The sequence below is a fragment of the Alosa pseudoharengus genome, unplaced genomic scaffold (genome assembly GCF_046254945.1).
Source record: "Alosa pseudoharengus isolate Yale_2024_CS ecotype anadromous, Long Island Sound unplaced genomic scaffold, YU_APseudo_1.1 YU_APseudo_1.1_scf_23, whole genome shotgun sequence".
In the NCBI taxonomy this organism is placed as follows: domain Eukaryota; kingdom Metazoa; phylum Chordata; class Actinopteri; order Clupeiformes; family Clupeidae; genus Alosa; species Alosa pseudoharengus.
This window is the reverse complement of record NW_027468685.1, coordinates 31936405-31959928: the sequence shown is the minus strand read 5'-3', so window position 1 is coordinate 31959928 and position 23524 is coordinate 31936405. Positions and strand designations below refer to the sequence as shown.

Here is a 23524-nt window from a genome sequence, read left to right as displayed (position 1 = left end):
TAGAGGGGCTAAATATCCAATTTTCCACCATAGAATTTCACAAGTGGGGTGTCATTGGAAAGGGGAGGAGGTGTAGTTTCAGAATGTGGTGAAATATCCCTTGCAAAATCCTTCATAGGCTATCTGTCCCTGTTCAAGTGCTGAAATTCTGCAATTTCACAAAATATATACTGTATTTTCAGAGGGGCTAAATATGCAATTTTTCACCATAGAATTTCACAAGTGGGGTGTCATTGGAAAGAGGAGAGAGTGTAGTTTCAGAATGTGGTGAAATATCCCTTGCAAAATCCTTCATGGGCTATCTGTCCCTGTTCAAGTGCTGAGATTCTGCAATTTCACAAATACATATTATATTTTCAGAGGGGCAAAATAGGGCATTTTCAACCATAGAATTTCACAAGTGGGGTGTCATTGGAAAGAGGAGAGAGTGTAGTTTCAGAATGTGGTGAAATATCCCTTGCAAAATCCTTCATGGGCTATCTGTCCCTGTTCAAGTGCTGAGATTCTGCAATTTCACAAATACATATTATATTTTCAGAGGGGCAAAAAAGGGCATTTTCTACCATAGAATTTCACAAGTGGGGTGTCATTGGAAAGGGGAGGAAGTGTAGATATAGAATGTGGTGAAATATCCCTTGAAAAATCCTTCATGGGCTATCTGTCCCTGTTCAAGTGCTGAGATTCTGCAATTTCACAAATACATATTATATTTTCAGAGGGGCAAAAAAGGGCATTTTCAACCATAGAATTTCACAAGTGGGGTGTCATTGGAAAGAGGAGAGAGTGTAGTTTCAGAATGTGTTGAAAAGTCCGATGCAAAATGACATGTAGGCCGTAGGGAATACATTTACTGTAGAAAAACTTCAAAATCTGCTACCAACTACATACCATCCCCCCCCCCCCCAGTGTAAAATGGACAAAATTGTTTAATAGAAAAAAACATAACACAACATGTATCAAAAGATCCAGCACAGAAAATAAAGAAAAAACTACATAATCTGCCACCCTCTACATAACCCCCCCCCCCCCCCCCCTCTAAATTACCAAATTATTTAATAGAACACAAAAGGCAACATTTCTCAAAACATTCGGCAGTAGAGTTAACAGAAAAAAGATATACAGGCTTTTGAACGTCTGTGAACAATGCCTGTTCATCTGCAACAGGCACATGCCTGTGTTATCGCGGATTTGCGGTCAACACTGGCCCCTTGTGGACGAGGTAGAAAATTGCATTATTTATGGTGGAACGGAAACTTAACTCCCCCGCGATCTGAAAGTGGTCTTCCCCCGCGGAAATGAATCTGGTGCCAAGTTCAGCCTCGTGCCTACAGGCCACTAACACGCCAGGTGTAGCCACTTCCATTGATTAGGCCTATTGGAAGCTATTGTTGCAGTAGCCTACATAACGCGAACGGAATGCTTCAGTTACGTGCCTAGTGTAGCTAACGTTACACTCATAAGAAACTGACCACACTACCCAGAGATTTAGCTTGTTGAACCTATAATCTTCTAACCTAAGCGTTAAACCACAAATAATAATATTAGCAACAATATCTTATGCTCAACTAAGTACAGATATTGTTCTAGTCTAAACAGGGAAAATCAAAAACACAATACCCGTGCACTATTAGGCTAAGTTGCTATCACTAGAGCTCAGGTATTTACACTTAAGTCTAATTTATGTCTTCTTGCCATTATTACATTGACCTTTGTAGGCCTACAATGATGTTTTGTTTGATTACTTACTGTTTAGTGTTTTGTATGTCTTCCAGAGCACATCCTCATGTCAGGCTACACAGCTTTCTAGCCTACATTAGGTCATCACGTTAGAAGCAAAGGTTTGTGATCTAACTTTTTTTGTTGTGCTAGTTAGTTTCTAGAAGTCTTTTTCTAGTAGGCTAATACAGGTTCATGTGCTCATCAATGTTTGGGAAAGTCAATTCATGGGTTTCTTCAGGTCACTTTCCACAGGTGTATAAAATCAAGCACCTCGATTATGAATGCAGACTGCATGGTGCTTGATTAATACACCTGTGTAAATGGACCTGATGAAACCCATGAATTGCATAACAGATAGAATTGATATTACCGAATGTCTTTTTGTGGGTGTGCTACTTAGTACATCATACACCTTACCGCAGTCATTAAAATATTTTTGTTTCCATTGTGCCAGTACAGTTTTGTGTGAGAGAGTGAATGTCCTGTGTACTATTAGTATCTTGTAACTTGACAGTAATACACATTTATTTACTTTAGGTACCCAAACAGAATACTTCATGAAAAGTATGAGTATTGATACAAGCACTTCGGATACACCATGGGCATGGGGGCCTGCTACCTCTATTGCCATCAAGCCTGTTCATCCAAGGCCAGCTAGAAGACCTCGGGTTGATCAAGATGAGGAGGAGGATGAAAGCGACATCTCCACAATAACATCTGATGGCTCCACCTATGGCCCAGCGCAATCAAAGAGCAATGTAATAGAATCATCACAGCCAATAAATGTGTTTTGTGTGTTGTCCCTTCGGATCCCCAGGACAATACAAGCCGAAACAACAACTCAGACCTTTTCCCCTAAATAATCCCAGCACCATCTTACAAAGGATCTGTAGGCCAGATGTCTGCATCGTCTGGCAAAAAGAGGACATTGTTAATTCTGTGCATAGTTTGGATGTTCTTGTTTTGTGTTTGCATTATTTTAATAGACTGCAATATTACTATTTGTCAGTGTTTCACAGACCACCTAGCAAAAAGAAAAAAACAGTAGACCTACTTCAACAGTATATTACAAAATAGGCCTTCTCACTGAACCACCTTGCTTATTGTCTTTGCACCTTGCTTATGGTGTCAGAGGATTCATATGATTTAAACTGGCATAGGTTACATCAGTGTTGCAGAACTGTTTGGATTTACATACAAGTTGGTTCAATATTGCAAACAACTCATCTATTATATTTTACCACATCTACTTGTGGAACACTGGAGATGGCTTGCGGACCACACTTTGAGTACCACTGCTGTATGTAAATATAATAAAGTTATTTATTGAAAATTGACCTGTTTTGTATATTTGTTTTAGGAGTTTCATCAGTTTTTGTCCCTTTTAAGCTAAAGGTTTATCTTACCTTTCATATCTTCTGTCTCACAGAGGGCCATAGTCGTCATAGTCAAATGTTTAGTGCATTTTGAAGGGAGTATATTATGCTAAGGCAGACTGGTTCTAATCCTGGGTACAGGGTCATACAGACAACAGGGGTACTGGTGTTGCCCATTTTTCTAACCACATGAGCAATCTCCTTACGAAAAAGTAGTATAGGAATCTTATAGTATTTGGGACAAAATATTATAGTAATCTTATAGGAATAATTGGGACATACTGTAGAAGTACTACTAATAACTACTAGTACTACTAATATCCTGTAACCGCTATAGTTTTTCTATAGTAGTCTTATAGTACCTATAGTATGTCCAAATACTATAGTATTCCTATAAGATTACTGTAATATTTAGTCCCAAAATACTATAGTATAAGATTCCTATAGTAGGCTACTTTTTCTGTCATACGTGACAGAAAACAACTTGAGTAGGCTAACCTCTGCCAATGTCAGGCTATCAAAGCCATTCTCATTAAGAAGTCTTGCAGCCAACATTCTCTGCTTCTGTAGGCATTCTGGTACAATTCCAGCAAAATATAGCTAGGTAGGTGTGTTTGCATTTAAATCTATATATATATTGGGCTATGACCAAGTGGTCTTTCAATGATAGTATCATGGAATTCAAACCATAACTATCTATTCCGATAGCATTAGCAGGCTAGGTCAGTGGCTGAACTGCATTTAGGGTGCTTACCTGTGTTGTGAAGTAAAATATCTACTAGGAAGATTGCAAAGACTTTTGACTGTGTAAAGAAATAGGTCTTTATTTTAAAACGTTTCCAACTGTTTATTACTTGAAAGCAAGATGACGATTGTCACAAACGTTTACCTCTTTTAGGAGAGATTTTAAGCTGACAGGCAATTGTTACCATTCTATTAAACCAACGTTCACCGACAAACGATCAGGAAGCGGTTCTTCTTCCTACTCGGATACTAGGATCAAACACATGAAGTTGTATCTCCGAAGATATTTTGTGCAACAGTTTTGACTTGATTTTTAGCCAAGTTTTAGCACTGTAAAGTTGAATATGGAGCATAGCACAGGCAGAATCGGATGAGGACGCACTGGAGGAAGCGTCACAGTACTGTTAGCCAATCAGAGGTGAATTCATTAGCATGTCATTAATATTCATGACTAGAGGCGAAATCCAGTCGTTCCTCCCCGCCCACCTTCCCCACCAAACTAGAACAGCATGAAACAGACGCAGGACAGCATTTTTTTCACCAAAACCGGCTCACAGGGCATTCATCAATACTACAGACCACGGCAAAATTAATGAAAAAACGATGAGATGAGACCTTTAACCAGCAACTTGATGCAACATTCTAAAACCTTGCAACTGTGACCAGACATGGTGAATGCTTTGCGACGGCTTGCAATGACGTGCAACATCTAATTCACACCGTGTACTTTCTGTAATGGTTTCGTGTCATTGCGAATCTTTGGTGTGAATTGGGCTTTAAACAGACGATCTGACGGGTTTTAGATTAAATACAACCCGAAACTAAAAAACAGACCAGGCCTCTACTGGAGACCGGCCTTTAACCCAAACCTGTAGCCACGCCAGGCGTTTAAAAGAGACAGGCGTCTCTTTGGGACTCGGCTATTATTTGAAGTTTTACGGTACTTACTTGTTAGTAGGCCAGAATGAGATGACAGCCGAAAGATACCATTACAGTGCTGCTATCAATTTGCTTGGTATAACCGCATTTATAGTTTTCTACAAATGCAATCAAATTGGCCTCCATCACTCAACCAATGCTAACGGTAACATTATTGTACCTAGGTCCTATAGCTATTGATATTATAAGATTAACGTACCTGCAGTAAAAACCAAGCATGTCCGATAAACATTCTCAGATTTATTTCGGCTTCAAGAAGAAATGGGAATTACATTTCATGTGAAAATCGTCCTATCTATATTCGTCCTTATTAGACGTTCTCTGCGGTAAACTACAGTCTTTGTAGGACGCGTCCATTGTTTTTCCAACTCACTTTAGATTAACTTCCAACAAAATTATGTTTCACTGCAAAGATGCGCCATCTGGTGGACAAACGACTACGTATTGCCAATACTGGAAATGCAGCCATGATGATGATGAATATTTGGTTTTCCTTTAATCCTACTGAATTTGTAATTATATATCGGCCGTTCTAATTGCCGATACCGATAGTATGTGCGTGTCTGTGTGTGTGTGTGTATCTGTGTGCACCGCCATCTACAGGCCAATGAGTGTACAGTCACTAAATGTACACATAACTTGAACCATGAATGAAATTCTACGAAACTTGGAAGACCAAACAAAATTTTTCCGTAAAAGTCTAGTGGGGCTACATAGCCACCAAATTTCATGTGCCCCGGTGTTTCGCTGTCCCGGGTATCGTTGACCAAAAATTCAGGAAGTAGATGACAGGGGAAAAAAAAAAACTTTGACAATCCCTATATGACCACTTCGCTAGCGGCGGTCATAATTATTACCATGCTGATTTTCATGTTCCTACTTGCTACCCCACATACCATTTTAGTCCTATGAACATTATCAAAAAATGCTAATCACACCTTGTTTTATCCTTAATATATATTCATGTGCATTTGTTGCAGAGACCTCTATTAATGTTGAGCCATAATTTAAGTATTGTATTTGCAGACAAAACATTGGTGCCATGTGAATACCAAAAGATTACAAGACCCTCTATCTTACTATCTTATATTTATTAGAGTTTTGCATTTTTCCATATAAAACTAATGGGCATGCAGTACAAACTTTTAACAGTCCAATCATACTGAGAACATGTCTGTCTTCCACCCTACAAAGTTTGGGCAAGCTTGGAATAATACTTTTCAAGATATGAATGCCCAAACATGGCCTCCAAGATAAGGCATTTCTGAGAGTAACAATGATAGAAAAACAAGGGTAGACAATCTTTGAGCAAAATCTGAGACAGTACAGCAACAATTTTCCTGGATTTTGTCTGATTTGACAATAAATGACCCACATGTAATCTTTCTATACCACATAGGAGTGAGCAAATCTCAACCATTTCTCGTCAAACTAAAGCGCCGGTTTTATAAATCTAACTGGCCGGAGATTATGCACAAATGAGCTACAATTGCATACATTATCTTATCTTGTATAATTAAGCTACATATGATGAAGAAAAGGGCCCAACCGTATCGATACTTCTCACAAAAATGTTTAATTTAGGCTAAACTACTATTATGTCTTCCATGGCAGCCAAATTTGCCCGATCAAAGTATCTATGCACAGACATGACCTACTCATTCTCAATTGAAATCTCCAAAATCCCAATGACAAAGTTTTTTGTGTGTATGTCTGTATGTATGTGTGTGTTTGTGTGTTAAGATGCATGTCTTCAGGTGAGTAGTGCTAGTTGATTGGCTCATAACCCTGTGGATGTTGGTTTCTTTTGAAGATCCCGGCACCAACACCCCCGAAAAGGATTAGAGCCAGGGGAGTACCTAACCCCACGGCCATAATGGTCAACACCAGTGGAGAGAAAGAGTCTTGAGGGGGATTACCCAATCCCACCAACACAGACCTGAGACAGTTTGAGTGAGAGTCAGACAAAGGTGGAGGAGAAGGGGAAAGATGAAAAAAAAGGCTTAAAAATCTATGGAATATATTTTCTTTCTAAGATTCAAACTAAAAAAAAGTATAAGTATAAGAAATTTGGTCTCTGCATTTATCCCAATCCGTGAATTAGTGAAACACACTCATCACACAGTGAACACAGTGAGGTGAAGCACACACTAATCCCGGCGCAGTTAGTTGCCTGCAACAACAGCGGCGCTCGGGGAGCAGTGAGGGGTTAGGTGCCTTGCTCAATGGCACTTCAGCCGTGCCTACTGGTCGGGGTTCGAACCGGCAACCCTTCGGTTACAAGTCCGAAGCGCTAACCAGTAGACCACAGCTGCCCCTATGTATGCCTAATGAGAGCAAAAGAGAGATAAAATGGTAGTATTCAAAGGAGATTTCCTTAGCTGTTGTATTGGTGCTGTGCAAACTCACCAGCTGAGGTAGTTAGTGGTGTTGTAAAAAGGATCTCCAGCAATACTGAAAGTGATGTTGAGGGTAGAGGTCTGAAGCCCATCTCTGAAGAGGGCCTGGACCCACCCTGAGGGAGGCAACTCAGAGACAAGGACAGGATCTGAATGCCTGCAGGGAGTGGCATCCTCAAATTTGGGATGCTCTGTCCGATAGGCCACTGGTTTCCACTGGGTGTACCCCAGAATTTCTGAGGAAGCATTGCTGGGAGATGAAACCCATTGAGACACCTGAGAAGCAATGAACACGGTTGCACATTAATGCCAGCACACCATTAGGTCTCATAGTACTTAATCTCAGCACAAAGCTCCCCCATCTGTAAGGTAAGCCAGCAATAAAATTTCTTTCAGCATCATAAAAACATTGCATACTGTACATAATTTGGAAATATAGTAGTGTTGCACATACAGTATGTCCAATTTTAGCATCAAGCCACATTTTCATGTACGTGTAAAGTTTTCACACACATTCACCCTCAAATTTGTTTCATTTTAAACAAGGTAGACTTTGAAATAGGCTAAACCTCTTTGTTGAAGTTAATTAAAATAAAGCAATAACATGCAACCAGCCTTAAATTCTGATCTGTCTATTGGCAATTAAACGCAAACATCCCTTTATTGTAAGAATAGGACATTCTGCTGTCCTATGTGAAAAACTAAGCAGGACAGTAGGCTATAGCCAAAAATACCTTGGCATTAACATTATCATTAACACATCATGAGTGTTTAAAACAGTATAAATATGTCATTGTATCATTAAAATAATGTGTTGAGTTGATATTTGGAGTTCAGAGAGGTTTCACGTCATTATTTGAACTAGTCTCTGATCTCAACTTCATGCGTGACTATCGTTAAGGCCTATCTCACCAAACTGACAGTTCAAGTTCATGAGAATATTAGAATAATAGGACTCATAGGCTACTACTTGCCGGTGCTCCCATTTTATTATATTCCCACCCTCTGATTCCAATATAAGATACACAATTTTGCTGGTATATCTAATAGGCTAATGTTGCCCTTTTTGCAAATTCCAAATATATGGATGGATTATCACTCGATGGACCTCGAAGTCTCTGCACCCAAACTTAAAGGGAAACTTGGCAGGATTAGCTATGTTTCCCCCTCTGCTGGATAAATTGTGCATTATGCTATTTCAAACTGTGGAAAAAGGTAACGATAAAGCACATGGGTTTGTTTACAAGCTAGCGAAACGGTTAGGCAGAACAGTGTGGATGTTACAAGGTAAGAAACACGAGTTTCTTGTTTCTCACTTCTCTTTCCGGGACGGTAGTTTCAATGTTGCAAGGTTGGTTTTCCGCCTGGGGACGCTAGGGGCAGCGGGGAAAGTCACCTTTTTCACCGGAACAGGTCGTTTAACCATCCAAATGATTTCTAAACGGGTTTATTACGTTGAAATAGTTGCCAAGTTCCCCTTTAAATCAGGTAGGCAGTAGGCCTAGTTGTGTAATTTCTCTTCAAAATATGTAATGTTAGACCACTCTCTTCCATTCATACAGTAGCCTATGTGCTTACTGGAAAATGAGTGCATGAGAACATGCAGGCGGACAGGTGTGCACTCGAAAGTATCGTCACTTATTCTAAAACATAGGCTACAAAACGCATAGGCCTACATAGACAACATCAGTTAGCTACATTGTTTCCAACCATTACAGTAGGTCTAATATAGTATTTCAATGCATTTGTATTTCTGAAAACTGAACACCCCGTCACGCTTATTTTTTATTTGTTACCAAATACATAAAAGATTACAAATTCCCCGGACAGACCAATTGTGGCCAGTAAAGACTCTTTACATAACACTTGAGTAAGTTTGTGGATCATTTTATCAAAGAAATTGTAACATCACTTCCATCTTATGTTGCTGATACTAGAGATGTTTTGAAATTGTTGAGTGATATGTATATACCCGACAAGTCTTTCTTAGTGACATTTGATGTGGAGAGCTTGTATACCAACATTCCCCATGAGGGTGGACTAGAAGCCATGAACTCTTATCTTGCATACAAGAATGACACTTTTCCAGTGGAATTACTGATGTTGTTGACATACTTTGAAATGAAACTATTTCATGCTTACATAATTGCAAAAAGGTTCTCAACTGTTGTAGAAAGAAATGGCTGATCTGAGAAAACTGAGAAAACATTGGAGAACCCTTTTGCAATTATGTATGGTATATAGAATTAGATTTTCAGCAGTCAGAATGCATTTTCAGTTGTGAGAGTGAGGTCTAACCTTGAATATGGAGGGTGTGTATTCATCATCAATTGACTTGAGCACATCCACCTGGCCCTTCTGTTCTGCACTGCTCACAGACTGCACTTCCAGAATGAAGCGGGACTGATTAGACCTGGGGATCACATTGTCCAACCATACATGGAGCTGGGAGGAGTTTGCATTGTGTAGGAGGCCTGGCCATTCAGAATCTCGACCTCTGGACTCAAATGCTGAGAACTGCAAGGATAGCAGACACAGAATTATTAAATGGAAAAGAAAAAACAAAACCACAATTTCTGTAGTTAATAACACAGTCACTTTAACCTCCGTCATGTTCCTCGCAATAAAAGGCTCTGCTAATTACTTCAACAATTCATACTTGATTATGCCCTGCGACATATCGAAAAATATTGGTCTCACTGTATAATTTGTCTGCGTGTTGCAATTTCAAATTAAGGCCTTAGGTCTCTTAATGATTGATAAGGTACATTGCTTTGCATGCACTGTAATAAAAAGAAAAAGCCAAGGAATAATAATACAGTGCATTGCTTTGCATGCACTGTAATAATAACTACAATGCCAAGGAATTATCAGTGCATGATATGATACAAAATATTGGGTGTGTTCGAAACGGGTAAAGTTGCTGCCTTTTAAGATATCTAACTGGGGAGCAAGGCAGCAAGTGCGGTTCGAAACCGAAAAAACTGCTGCCTTTTAAGATATCTTAGAATTCCCAAATAACGGTCATTTTTGAAGGCAGCATCGATGGACACTTCATGCTCCCTCCTACCCATAATCCATTGCGGCAACGTCTGAAACAGCTGTGAAAGGTAAACAAACATGGCGGATGACATCGGTAATGGCTGCTGAATCTGTTTAAAATGTCATTTGTGTGACCTTATTTTGCTTAGATTTGTAGATTACAGAAATAAACAATTCACCCTTCGCTAAGTCCCGCCCTCCTTAGTTACTGTTGCTATGCCTGACAAGCTTTAGCACCCTGCACGTCTATTACATAGGGGGAGAACTGGGACTTTTCAATGAAATGTAATTTACAAAGACATCGTACCACACTGAAAGCTAATATTTTGTCACTAGCAACCTACATCTGTCCTCTGTCAAATACAGTTGGAATTTCATCTCTGAACAAAACCGTTCATGAGTTATTTAAGCAAAAGTCAAATGTGCGTTTTGTTTCATTCGACTCTCCTGGCCAGAATGAATGGAACAGGCATGGGGGACGAAAGAAACATACCATTTAAGCTATGTACTGTACTTCCCACAACTTCAATATTTGACAACATATCATGAATGGTACTTCAAATAGGTGTTATTTTAAATAGATTGGTGATGGGCTATACATCTTGGTGAACGTCTGTTAACAACTTCTTGCCGTTATCGTGAAGCGTGTATCTCGCGGTTATGGAAATATCATGCAATATGCCATTTTTTACAGTTAGAACAATATGTGTTCCCAATTATATCATGTTTCTATAGTGTAACATGTTATTTCACTGTGTCTTTACGTGGGTTAGGGCACCACACATCCAAATAAGTGCCCTTCATGACCCACAGGCTTTCAGTCTCCACAGGTTAACATGGCAAAACTCGAAAAGCTTGTCAGACCTCCCGTGCCTAGTGACGGGTTGCTAAGCCACGATTGGCCTGTGGCGGTTTTCGGGTGTGGCTTAGCGAAGGGTGAATTTACTATCTGATTATGCCATTGTTGTAACCATTAATAGCGTCTGGTCTGATATATCTGCCGGCCGTAAAACTAATTTATACCGTTAGCCTGCTAGCTTACGTAAGCTAATTTAGTTTAACGTCAGGCCTTTGCTAACGTCATACCGTAGTGTTAACCAAAGATTCTAGAGTGCTACGCTCATTTTTAAAAGATGCATTTAATCCAAAGTCATGTCTAGTGAGACAGCTCTCTATGTAGGGAGGGAGGCAGTAGGCAGCTGTCTCCCGTTTCGAACACACCCATCATACAGAGTAAAGAAAGATAATGCAGAGATAGTTACAATGGTGTTGATAGGGTACATATGATGGTTGCTATGCCAAATAAAGCGGTTGTTATGCTGGTTGCTAGGGTAATTTTGTTGGTTGCTATGGTGGTTGCTAGGTTGACATTGTGGTGGTGGTTGCTAGGTTGACATTATAGTGGTGGTTGCTAGAGTGTTGCTAAGGTTATTAAGATGGTTGCTAGGGTACATATGGTGGTTGCTTTACCAAATAAAGTGGGTGCTATGCTGATTGCTAGGGTAATCATGTTGATTGCTATGGTGGTTGCTAGATTGACATTACAGTGGTGGTTGCTAGGTTGTTGCTAGGGTAATTACGGAACTTGCTAGGCAACAAATGGTGGTTGCTATGCCAAACAAAGCAGTTGCTATGCTGGTTGCTAGGGTAATCTCATTGGTTGCTATAGTGGTTGCTAAGTTGACATTATAGTGGTGGTTGCTAGGTTGTAGCTAGGGTAATAAAGATGGTTGCTAGGATGCATATGGTGGTTGCTATGCCAAATAAAGTGGTTGCTATGCTGATTGCTAGGCCAATCATGTTGGTTGCTAGGTTGACATTATAGTGGTGGTTGCTAGGTTGTTGCTAAGATAATTACGATGGTTGCTAGGATGTTGCTAGGGAACATATGGTGGTTGCTATGCCAAATAAAGTGGTTGCTATGCTGGTTGCAAACCATGTGTAAAATCCTATAAATGAATGGGTGGAAAATTACAATTCATAATGCAGGCATCATAGCGCAATCTAATGGCACTTACAGCTAGGCAGAGGGAGCCATTCATGAAACTGTTCGAGCTGTTACGGCCACAAAGAGTGGCAGTGTGGGTAGTGAGATTATAAGTTGCATTGCGAATGTTCCAACTAAAGTCCTGCAGCTCATATGATGGAAAGAAGCTTGATGGGGGCAGGTGCTCAGGATCTGCCGTATCATTAACATCATCATATTCCCACAACTGTATGAGAGGAGACAGTCATATTCAATTCATTAACATACTTTCCTTCTAATATGATGATACTTGTCACTCCCACAAATGCATATGAAGAAATTACATTCCTGACATTTATATTATATTTTCATATTTCATGTCAATGAAGTTATTATTAAGAAAAAATGACATTTACTGTAACAGGTAAAGATATCAAAAGTAATGATAATAGCTTAGAGAACTGTGTGGAATTATTAACTGAATTCTGAAAAATGGAATAGGAATCAGATATCCTTACTGCTTCTCATAAACTTCTCACCTGAAACAGAAATCAAACCAGCCCACTCACCCTGGTAAACACCAATGCACTGCTGAACTGCACACTGCTCTCTGGCACTACCTTCAGGCTGCCTGAATAGTTGCCATTGAGAAAGGCTGTCCAGTTTATGTGCACATTGGAAAAAGAGGAGTTGGTGTGCACAAGCATCAATGCAGGTGCTCTGTGGCTACAAAACAGGAAGTGGAGTGTGTCATTTGAGCCTACTGCCCGGACATGAACAACATCAACTCCACTGGACGGTTCACTCTGACCAGGGTTCAGCTCCATGGACACCTAAGGGCAAATTATACACAAACATACAAACGAACAATTAAAAAAATATATAAAGCATCATATAACGAATTATTGCTTAACACACCGTCCATCAGTGAATCAATCCTATTTGGCACATATCTACTGATGAGCTCCATAAGCTAATATCAGGATTTCAACAAAAAAAAAAAAAACATTTTATTCTGGCTTTTAGGAAGCCAATGGAGTGTAGCTAACACAGGAGTTGCATGCACATTCTTTAAAGACATGCTGCAGCAGTTTGATCCATCTGTAAATGGTATCAGTACACAAGCAGGTTGTGTCAGCTAACTGTCTTTTGGAAAGAACCATAGCCTCCACAAGAAGTTGTATGACATTGTGTCATAAGGTACGATCTTGATGGTGTATAGGATAAACCGATGTCCCTTTGAGGCTACATGCTCAGAGAAATTATCGAATGACACCCAAATAAGCCTGCCGATTTGGGGTTAGTGATGATGACCCAAATTGGATGTTAATTGCGGTTTTATCTGGAAACACTAAAAGCTCCGTTTTAGAGAGATTAAGCTGATGCTGAACGGTGTCGAATCTTTCATCCAGAATGAAATATATAACATCTGCAAAAAATCAATCAAAAACAGTAGGCTAGCAGTGACAGATGCAGAAGTTAAGTAAAATACAGAATCTTTACAAACAGTAAAATTGATAGGCCTATTCTCGTTTCAGTAGGCTTTTCGGTAATGATCTTGAAACCAGGTCTGTTCTGAAATAGGAAGTGAAATAGGCTCTTGCTTGAACGCACTTTCTCAAGAACCTTTGACAAAATAGATCATAGGAATCGTATTAAATTGGAACATACTTGAGGATAGTGATAGTATAGGTATTACAGAATTATACAGTATAGGCATAGTATATTGACATTAATTTGAAGTATATAGCCATCGAAATCTAGCCTAAGAGTACACTCTGGGTTCCGTATAGTCTGAGGTTTGATGTTTTCCATTAGCAGCTAGTCTAGCACTTCTCGTTATTAACATTTACCCTCGGTCGTTTTGAATCAGCTACTAATAGGATGAACCGGCGGTCTTACAACCTATCACAATTGCAATCATTACAACCTATATAACCTGACGACAATCATACACACACGTGCTGTTTCATTAGCCTATATTAGCAGTACCATATACGATTGCTAGTGTGGCAAACGTAAAGGTATCAGTTCACTCAGCGTACTTTGCGTCGATAATCGTCTTCATCTCCAGTAAGCCCACTTGTACATTGTATAAGTAAACATAAAATAAATGTAGTCGACTGAACTAAACCAATGTCCATCTTCCTGCATCAGAAATTACAACAACAATAAAGTGATCATATGACCGCCAGTCTTAATCAGCTGACTAATGTCAGGCACAGTTGACGTGTTCAAGACAACTCGGAACCACGGCTTGTGTGGTCTGGTCCGATTTCCTGTTGCTGTTTGTGGAATACTTGAATTGAAGAAACGTTCGAAACTAAGGAGCTGGTGCCGCCATTAGCCACATCGGATATTCCGATAGAGGAAAAATGACTTGAACGCAAAGTCGGGTTGGATTTTTTGCTCGGAGTTGTGCGGAAGTCTTGTGCCTTTAGTCAGAGAACCGCCACTCTCGGGAAACTTCCGGTTTCTGAACTGGTTGCAGTTCCTGTTTTGGTTTCACGTGAGGGCGCTCACGAATAAGTGCAGAATGAATGGAGGTCTATGGAGCTGTACCCCTCAAAATCCACTTTTCTCGGGATATAATTTTTTGTCTAGAAATTTGAATGTTGCATTCGAAAGAGGGGGCATAGAAAATACACACCGCTGAGTATTATATTTTTTGAGACTTTTATTTGCACTACTCCACTTGTACACTTGCACACTTTGCAACTTGTTGTTGTTGTCCTGTGTCCTGAAAACACTTCTGAACACACTTCTGCTGCTCTTACATAACTTGCACCACTATGCTACTTGCATACTTAGGTCAAACAGAACTACCTCAGCCATTTATTGGCCTGACTTTTGCACTATTATATTGACTGTCTACTGTATGCACAATTGCACAATTTCAACCCATTTTTTGCTGCTCTTATTTCTTCACTGTATGTGCCTTCTTATTTACTTTTTATATTGTTTAATTGAATGTTATGTTTTGTCTGTGGACCTAATTGGTAAAATGTCTTGTCTCCACCGTGGGATAGTGGGAAACGTAATTTCGATCTCTTTGTATGTCTTGACATGTGAAGAAATTGACAATAAAGCAGACTTTGACTTTGACTTTTGTTCTAAATGGCCTTTCAAATGCATCAATGACGTCATTCATTAACAGAAAGCTAGTGTGTTGTGGGCAACAACCATAGACAGTAAAAGAAAGCAACAACGACCCAACCTGTAAGAAATCGAAAGGATGTAAGTACTCGTTCATTCAACTTTTGACCTATAATCATATTGACCTTGCAAAAACCACAATCAAATATTCGATTTTTCAACGACAACCAGATGAAAGAGACAAATGTAGCCATCTAGCTCCATAGACCCCCATTGTTTTTGCACTTATTCGTGATCGCCCCTAGCGGAACTGCAGATTGCAGGTACAATGGAGTTCATAGGGGTCTGCTTTAGTTACCTTCCAGATACTTCAAAATGTGCATGCGTGAATCATGCTAATAAATAAAAGTAATTTGATCAATGCCATTTCAGGTTGATGGTCACGTTGACATTTTAAATTGTAGCCTATCCAACTAAACAAATTGGAAACATAGCATTTAAAATGAGCAGTTTTGAGCTATAACAGTCATTTATATCATTAAGAATGCCCATAGCCTACTAGGCTATTGTTCTGATCAATTGATATTATGAAAAACACATTACTTTTGCTTTCCCAACAAGAATATTTAAGCCTAAATGAATGGGTGGAAAATTACAATTCTACATGCAGGTATAGTGCAATCTAATCCTAAGGGAGGGAAAGTAATCTCATCGCCACCTACTGGTTGCGTTCCTAGAGTTTAGCGGAGTGAATGGGATTTTTTTCTAGAAAAAATATATTTCGATCCACATTGGAAACTTACTTAAATTCCTTCCATATGCTATGCATTGGGGTCACCTCTATTGCTTCTAGTGGTCATACTTTATTTTTAGGATTAGTTGAATTGTTTTGAGTTTTTTTTAACAAACTATAGTTGCATGTGACGTCACCGGTTCGGGCGCTTCATCTAACGGCAATTTGCTTGACTGGCTTTATGGCATATGGCTTTATGTTAGGGTAACTTGTGTTGTGCTCCTACTCACAGGTAGAGCTGGCAGTAAGTGTTAAGTGTCAATGCTAACCAGGCTAATAAACAAACCATGCTACGGTAAGTAACGTTGAAGGGTAAGTTAAGTCACATATTGCTTTGGATGGGCACTGGAACGCAGCGTTAAAGGAATATTCCACCATTTGGGGAATTACACTCATTTTCCATCTCCCCTTGAGTTAAACAATTGATTTTTACCTTTCCCCAGTTCTTTCAGCTGTTCTCTGAGTCTGGCGATACCACTTTTAGGTTCAGTCTAGCATAGATCATTGAATCTGATTAGACCATTAGCTTCTTGCCTGCTAGCATCACGTTTAAAAGTGACGAAGATTTCCGGTAATTTTCCTTGTTCCTTGTCTAGAATAAGACCAAGGGAAAATGAAACGTGGCAATTTTCTAGACTGATTTGACATGGAACTATACTCTTATTCCAGCGTAATAATCAAGGAACACCATGGGCACAACAGCACAATGATATCATGCAGCACCTGAAAATAGTCCCCGTAGGCTAACTTCCAGCAACAAGTTTGAGCTGCAGCAGACAAATTGGTTAGTGACTGGATTATTACGCCTGAAGGAGACTATAGTTCCATGTCAAATCAGCCTAGGAAATCGCTATGTTTCATTTTCACTGCTAAGTCCTCTGCTCAGTCATCAGTATTAATTCTACTTCTGGGAAAGATCTTGGCTTAAAGGGTGTTCTTTCAGCTTGTCTTGGTAGGGGCCAGTATCAAAGTCTCATGAACTCACCACAGGTGTACCTCAGGGATCAGTATTAGGACTCTATTTACACCACTTAGGTGAGACTATTCGCTCCCATGGATTTGACTATCACTGCTAATTTCTTAATTTAATTTAACTTAATTTCTCTGAATATGTAGCCTCAATTGCAAAATGATGTCGGTTTGTCCTTTACCTTTTAGCATTAGGAAGATCAGACCTTATCTGACACAAGAGTCCACAACTTCCACAACAAGAACACAACTTCTTGTGCAAGCCATGGCTATCTCCATACTGGACTATTGTATTTCTCTGTTAGCTTTTAACGTATCATGGCCTGGACAGCTGTACGCACCTCACTATCTCACCACAGGGGTCCCCCAGGGCTCAGTGCTGGGCACCCTTCTCTTTGCTATCTACACCACCTCTTTGGGACAGATTATCCGTTCGTACGGCTTCTCATACCACTGCTATGCAGACAACACACACACAGCTCTGTCCTTTCCACCTGATGACCCCTTGGTCTCAGCACAGATCTCTGATTGCCTTCCAGACATATCTACATGGATGAAGGCACACCCACCACCAGCTAAACCTCTAAAAAACTGAACTACTGGTCCTCCCAGCTATACATCATGACATCAACATCAAAATTGACTCCCTGTCTGTTGCACCTACCAGGGCTGCAAGAAATTTCGACAATCACGTTGCCGTTTCGCACTCTACAACAGTGATTCTTAAACTAGGGGTCGCGACCCCAAATGGGGTCGCCAAAAACTTCCATGGGGTCGCCAATTATTTTCTGTGTTCAGTCTGAAATTATTATTAGGTGAAGCAAAGGAAAATAATATTGGCCTTTTCTGCCTTTTTCTTATTTACACGCAGTTAAGAGATCTGGTTCAGTCTATGGGCTACTGGTCCGCTGATAGAAACAATGTAACTATCTGCTCCCACTATGCAAACTCAACTTGTTCCCGCTATTTTAAGTAAAACAAAACAAGACATAGGTAGCCTACTAGCCAAAATGGACAGGTGGCTGCTTAAAAAAATTAACAAAAGCTCGGAATTGCCATCTACCAGTGCGTCTACTCCTCCGTGATCCTTGGATGGGACAAGTCTACAGGCCGGTGAGAATAAAAAAGAACAAACGGCGCGTCGGCTTTATCAGAAATCATTTCTGAAATATGCATTCACTTGCCAAGTTAAAGATAACCTCGACCACCCACAATGTGTGATTTGCGGCGATGTTCTGGTGAATGAAAGCTTAAAACCTGTCAAAATGAAACGACATCTCAAAATACAGAAGTCAGCTCAGCACCGTGGAGGAAAATCTCCGTGTCGCCGTATGCAGCATTCCTCCTAGAATTAACTTGCTATATATTCAAGGAAGCATGCCCACCCTTCCCATTGAAATGGTTAAAGATAGTAAACCAGAAAAGGAAAATAACAAAATATTGTTATTGTTATCGCCATAAATATAATTAATGTAACGTTGTAGGCCTAATGCTGCATGTGTATGTGTGTGTGCGTGCGCAACGCACATAGCGCTCTGATCTGATATGGCGGCAGCCTACACTTGTTTAATCGTGATTGTTTGGTTTTCTCGGTTCTTGTTCATATGGAGTAAATAAAACAAATGACTTTGCTTTCTAGTTTTTGCTTGATTTAGTTGTTAACGTTTGAGGGGGGTATTTGAGCAAGGACTTGGGAGGAATGGGTTTGGGGAAAGTGGGGTCGCCAGACCTCGCCATACTTTTTTGTGGGGTCGCCAGACAAAAAGTTTAAGAACCACTGCTCTACAATATGCGGAAAATCAGGACTGACCCGACTCAAGATGCTACCTAATTCCTGGTACAGGCTATAGCAGTCATCTCACGACTCGACTACTGTAACGCCCTCCTGACAAAAGAAGTCTCATTTTACTGGACATGAAATTAATTGGGTCACATCCCAAATGTAGGATGATCCACTATCGACTACTGTAATGCCCTCCTGACAAACGAAGTCTCATTTGACTGGACATGAAATTAATTGGGTCACATCCCAAGTGCAGGATGATCCACTATCCTATTTTGAAGAAGGTAAAAGTATGAGTAACTGGTGGCAGACCAATTTTAACCCTTTGCAGACCGCGCCGAACATTCCATTTTTTCATACTCGATGGCCTTATGGCACAAAAAGGCTTATTGTGTGATTATGCTACATGACAGAGATATGATTTACCCACCATTATAATCAGGAGAAATAGCCCTTTCAAATGGTATAAAATATAATTAATAATTTTGAGGAGAACACACATATTTTTTAAAAAATATCTTTAAAATTCAACCCCAAAAAACACAAAACTATCAGTTTGTCAAGATTAATCTCATTTTCCCCCCAATTTCTGTTGTAGATAGAGAAAAACTTAGAGTGTATGGGAGATTCACAATTTTGTCCTCTACTCAGTGATGAAAACAGAATCAATGGATCGATCACCTTTTGTTCAAAAGTTATGATAAATGTATTAGACCTTTGCAGACGGCACAAAACATTCCGATTTTTCATACTTGATGCCCTTGTGAGACAAAAAGGCTTATTGTGTGGCCATGCTACATGGCAGAGATAAGATATACCCACCATTGTAATCAGGAGAACTAGCCCTTTAAAATGGTACATATAGTTAATAAGTTTGAGTGTAACACACATTGTTTTTAAACAATACCTTCAAAATTCAACATCAAAAAACACGAAAATATCAATTTGTAAAGATGAATCTTGCTTTTCACCTAATGTCTATTGTAGATATAGTGTGTGAAAGATAGACAGTGTTGTGATCTCCTCAGTGAAAAAAACAGAATCAATTTATCAACTTTGGTTCAGAAGTTATGATTAATTTACTCATAACTGCAAGTCGCAGTAACATGTAGAATTTTTAAAGAGTAGGATGTTTTCCTTTCCTGGTTTGACATCTGACCAAAAATACACAGATATAATGGTCATGTAACAAATATAAGATGTTTTACCATCAAAACAAGATGCATAGCTAAATATAGGATGTCTTACTGTACTCTGAAGAGGCTAAATCAATTGTGGGGAGGAAAGATAAAGGCTGAAATAAAGACTATCCAGATGGTAACTGCTTCTCCATGTGCTTCATTCTACTATGAAAACAAGAATAAGAGACACTGGCACATGTGTTAGGTTTACGAAAGAAGAAATAAATCATTTTATTTAGATAAGTCTTTAACAATTTCATTAAATAATCAGGAACAACAACTTCAGGTAAATAACAAAACATATGTTTACAAACAAGCAGTAACTATTAGAACTACAAGAATGACAAGACAACAGTATAACAAAGATCAACAAAATACTTTAACATGATGAACAAAGCATCAATTCATATTAACATTCACACTAATAAGTGTTAATTAATTAAACATTAGAAGAAATTCAATACATTTAACAACCATACAGCATATAATTTGATACAATATATAATTATCGATATCATTTGCCCTACACATAAGGTGATACACTAACGCCGCATTCACACCAGATCCGTGTGTGTGTGTGTGTGTGTGTGTGTGTGTGTGTGTGTGTGTGTGTGTGTGTGTGTGTGTGTGTCCATCTAAGCCTAGCAGACGATGAGGTGTAAATGCTACTGGAGTTGGTGTCCCTGTCTGTGTTAGAAGGATAGGCAAAGTGTATGCTTTCTACCTAACATGGGACTTGACCAAGCTCAAAATAAAGAAATTGTCAGATAAGAAAATTAGAAATTGAATTACAAATCTAACCAAACTATTATCACTATAATCCCTGTCATTATTGTTATAAGCAACACTCTTATCACAACCAGAAATGTGCATACGCCCAGTTGGGCGAACACACACACACACACACACACACAAACATGCTTACCCAGCTGAGGATGATGGGAGATTACTCTCCTCCTCTACCACATCATTGTCTTCCTCTTCATCCAGAAACTACCCATCCATGTCCCATGTCCATGCCACCGTGGTCCTTGGGGTCATGTTTGCCATCAGCAGTCGGCTGCTTTCACCTCAGTTGCACATACTTCTCTCCCTCCATCTAAAATAACAAAAAATCACAGGTCTGTTAGTAAATAGGTTGTTTAGTTTTATTTTACATTACTTCCACATAATCTTAATCACCACCAACCATGACTCTTTTCACTAAAAGTATTATTGTCACTGGAGGACTCCAATATTGTTTGGAGAGGTAACATTAGTCTCAGAGCTCACTAGGTGTTATTGCCTTGGCTAAACCATACATAGCATACCAGCTTACAAGCAAACATTGATTCATGAACATGAGTCAGGAGATATGACAGAAAACATCTAAACAGCGTATGCATACACATACACACCGTGCATAGGCTACTGCAGTTGCGTAAAGACAAAACACCCCCTTAGAAAATAATGTGTCGACGAGTAGGCTTGGGTGTATGAGCTCCCATCATAGTTAGCCACCCAAAAACCTCATAATCGTAGCAGTCAACCTTACAGCCTAAAAGCTAAACAATACTAAGACACATTTATAACAAATCTTCAGTCATGTATTCATGAAAACAGCAGTCAATGAATAAAATCCTTACGTTACACCATCGGTGATCAACACAGTCTTCATGTCGGTAACGTAACATTAACGTTGTCATTCATGTCAGATGTTTCTATCTAAGTAAGCTAAGCAACTTGGCTACAAACAACTGTAAATTGTGCTATACGTATTACGAAGGAATGAAAGGTTTATTTGACAATAAAATACCGATTAGGTGTACTTGACATAAAGTTGGCAGTCATGAAGCACGGGAGTGAACTTTATCGCGACTACGCGTCAGGGACATGTTGCAGCCTCTTCTGATGCTAACGTTACCTAACTTAGCTAGTTTTCTGTATCAGCTGACAAGCAAGGAACATCGTTCAAAATAGAACAAATCGTTAAAATGTCAGTCCTAGTAGGTCTGTAATCTTGGTTGACATATAGTAACCCCTCAGAAATGACTGAAAATAACGAGTTTACTAAAGATTACGGTGTGCTAAAATATCAGCTGTCATATCAGCTGAAGTGAACACACACACGCATTATGTTACGGCCATGCATACAAGGTGTAATTACCAGCAAAAATAACTTTTAAAAACGATTTTGAAGTAATAACATGGATAACAAGTAGTAATAACATAAAAAGACTTGTTTTTACCTCAGATGATCCAGTAGTTTCTCCTTTAGACGACGTCAAGATCAACGATGCATAGTGCTTCCTGCCGTTTTTCCTCTAGTGGAGGGATACATCAACTCTTGATTTTTCCTTCACGTAGTAAAATAAATTCGCGCCACAAATCCCTTAACCAATCATATCGCCAGAAAGCCTATGATGTGACGTTTTTGAGGAAGTTTTCATTGATAAAATTGGTTGGGGTATGGCTGAGTTATTAGACTGAACGTCATCGGTACTGGGGTACCGAAATTAGAACGTGCGGTCTGCAAAGGGTTAAAGGGACCAGGCAACGTTTTCGTGTTAATTATCTTCGTAAGTCGGTATATGGTTAAATATAGGTTAGCGGATCCGTAGCAACATTGAGAAGACGTCGCTACTTGAAGAATTGTGTCACTAACATCGCCTGTTCAAATCCGGCATGATGCCGTGTGTCCGCTGCTGTCACCCGTTAATTGTGGTTCGAACTCCGACCAGTAGGAAGCGGCTGAAGTGCCCTTGAGCAAGGCACCTAACCCCTCACTGCTCCCCGAGCGCCACTGTTGTTGCAGGCAGCTCACTGCGCCGGGATCAGTGTGTGCGTCACCTCACTGTACACTGTGTACTGAGTGTGTTTCACTAATTTACAGATTGGGATAAATGCAGAGACCAAATTTCCCTCACGGGATCAAAAGAGTATATACTTATACTTATAAATGACTCATTACAGGGCGAATGAAGTCTCTCTAGCCCGCCCCTACTGCCTGTAAGAATATCCCGCTTGCAAGTTCGGTGTATCCGACCTTCAGTCTCAAAAAGTCTCAGACATCGCGAGAAGCAGGATCAGTTTACATCCTGCATCCTCAGCACAGAGGCAGGCTAACAAAACGCTAGCGATTGTTGCAAACGTGTGTATAATGGCAGAGCCGGCAAAGAAGCAGCGAAAACCCTTGACGGAAGATGCAAAGAAAAGGAAAAGAGCTTCAGACCGAACGAGGGCTCGCACACGTATCGACACGTACAGACTCTAGGGGGAGCTTCGTAGAGAAAAAGCATCAGACCCCCAACTAATTGTAGACTATCCATGACCATAACATTGTATAGCCTACTTGTCAGCTTATGACTCAATAGCGTTGTCTACAGCAGAATTCAAAATACAATACAACAATGCACGCAATAGTTAAAGCAAATAGTGCAATCTTCTGACTTTTGAGTTACTGGTGGAAGACTAATTTTAACAAGAATATAATCAATATGCTAATTATTGTAAAAAAATATCAAGACATTGAACATAC

At 39.7% G+C, this 23524-nt stretch overlaps 1 protein-coding gene and 1 long non-coding RNA gene across 2 annotated transcripts in view; one reads left to right on the top strand and one right to left on the bottom strand.

Moving 5' to 3' along the window:
- LOC143140279 (uncharacterized) overlaps positions 1-23524 on the top strand; it is a 171848-nt gene that overhangs the window by 79864 nt on the left and 68460 nt on the right. The gene's annotated exons all lie outside the window — the stretch shown is intronic.
- On the bottom strand, positions 5853-14568 carry glmp (glycosylated lysosomal membrane protein). Its single transcript, XM_076302387.1, has 6 exons — positions 14231-14568; positions 12755-13018; positions 12238-12432; positions 9476-9694; positions 7188-7453; positions 5853-6717 (listed from the first exon to the last, which is right to left on the bottom strand). The coding sequence occupies exons 1-6, from the start codon at positions 14327-14329 to the stop codon at positions 6546-6548; spliced, it is 1215 nt and encodes a 404-aa protein (XP_076158502.1). The 5' UTR covers positions 14330-14568; the 3' UTR covers positions 5853-6545.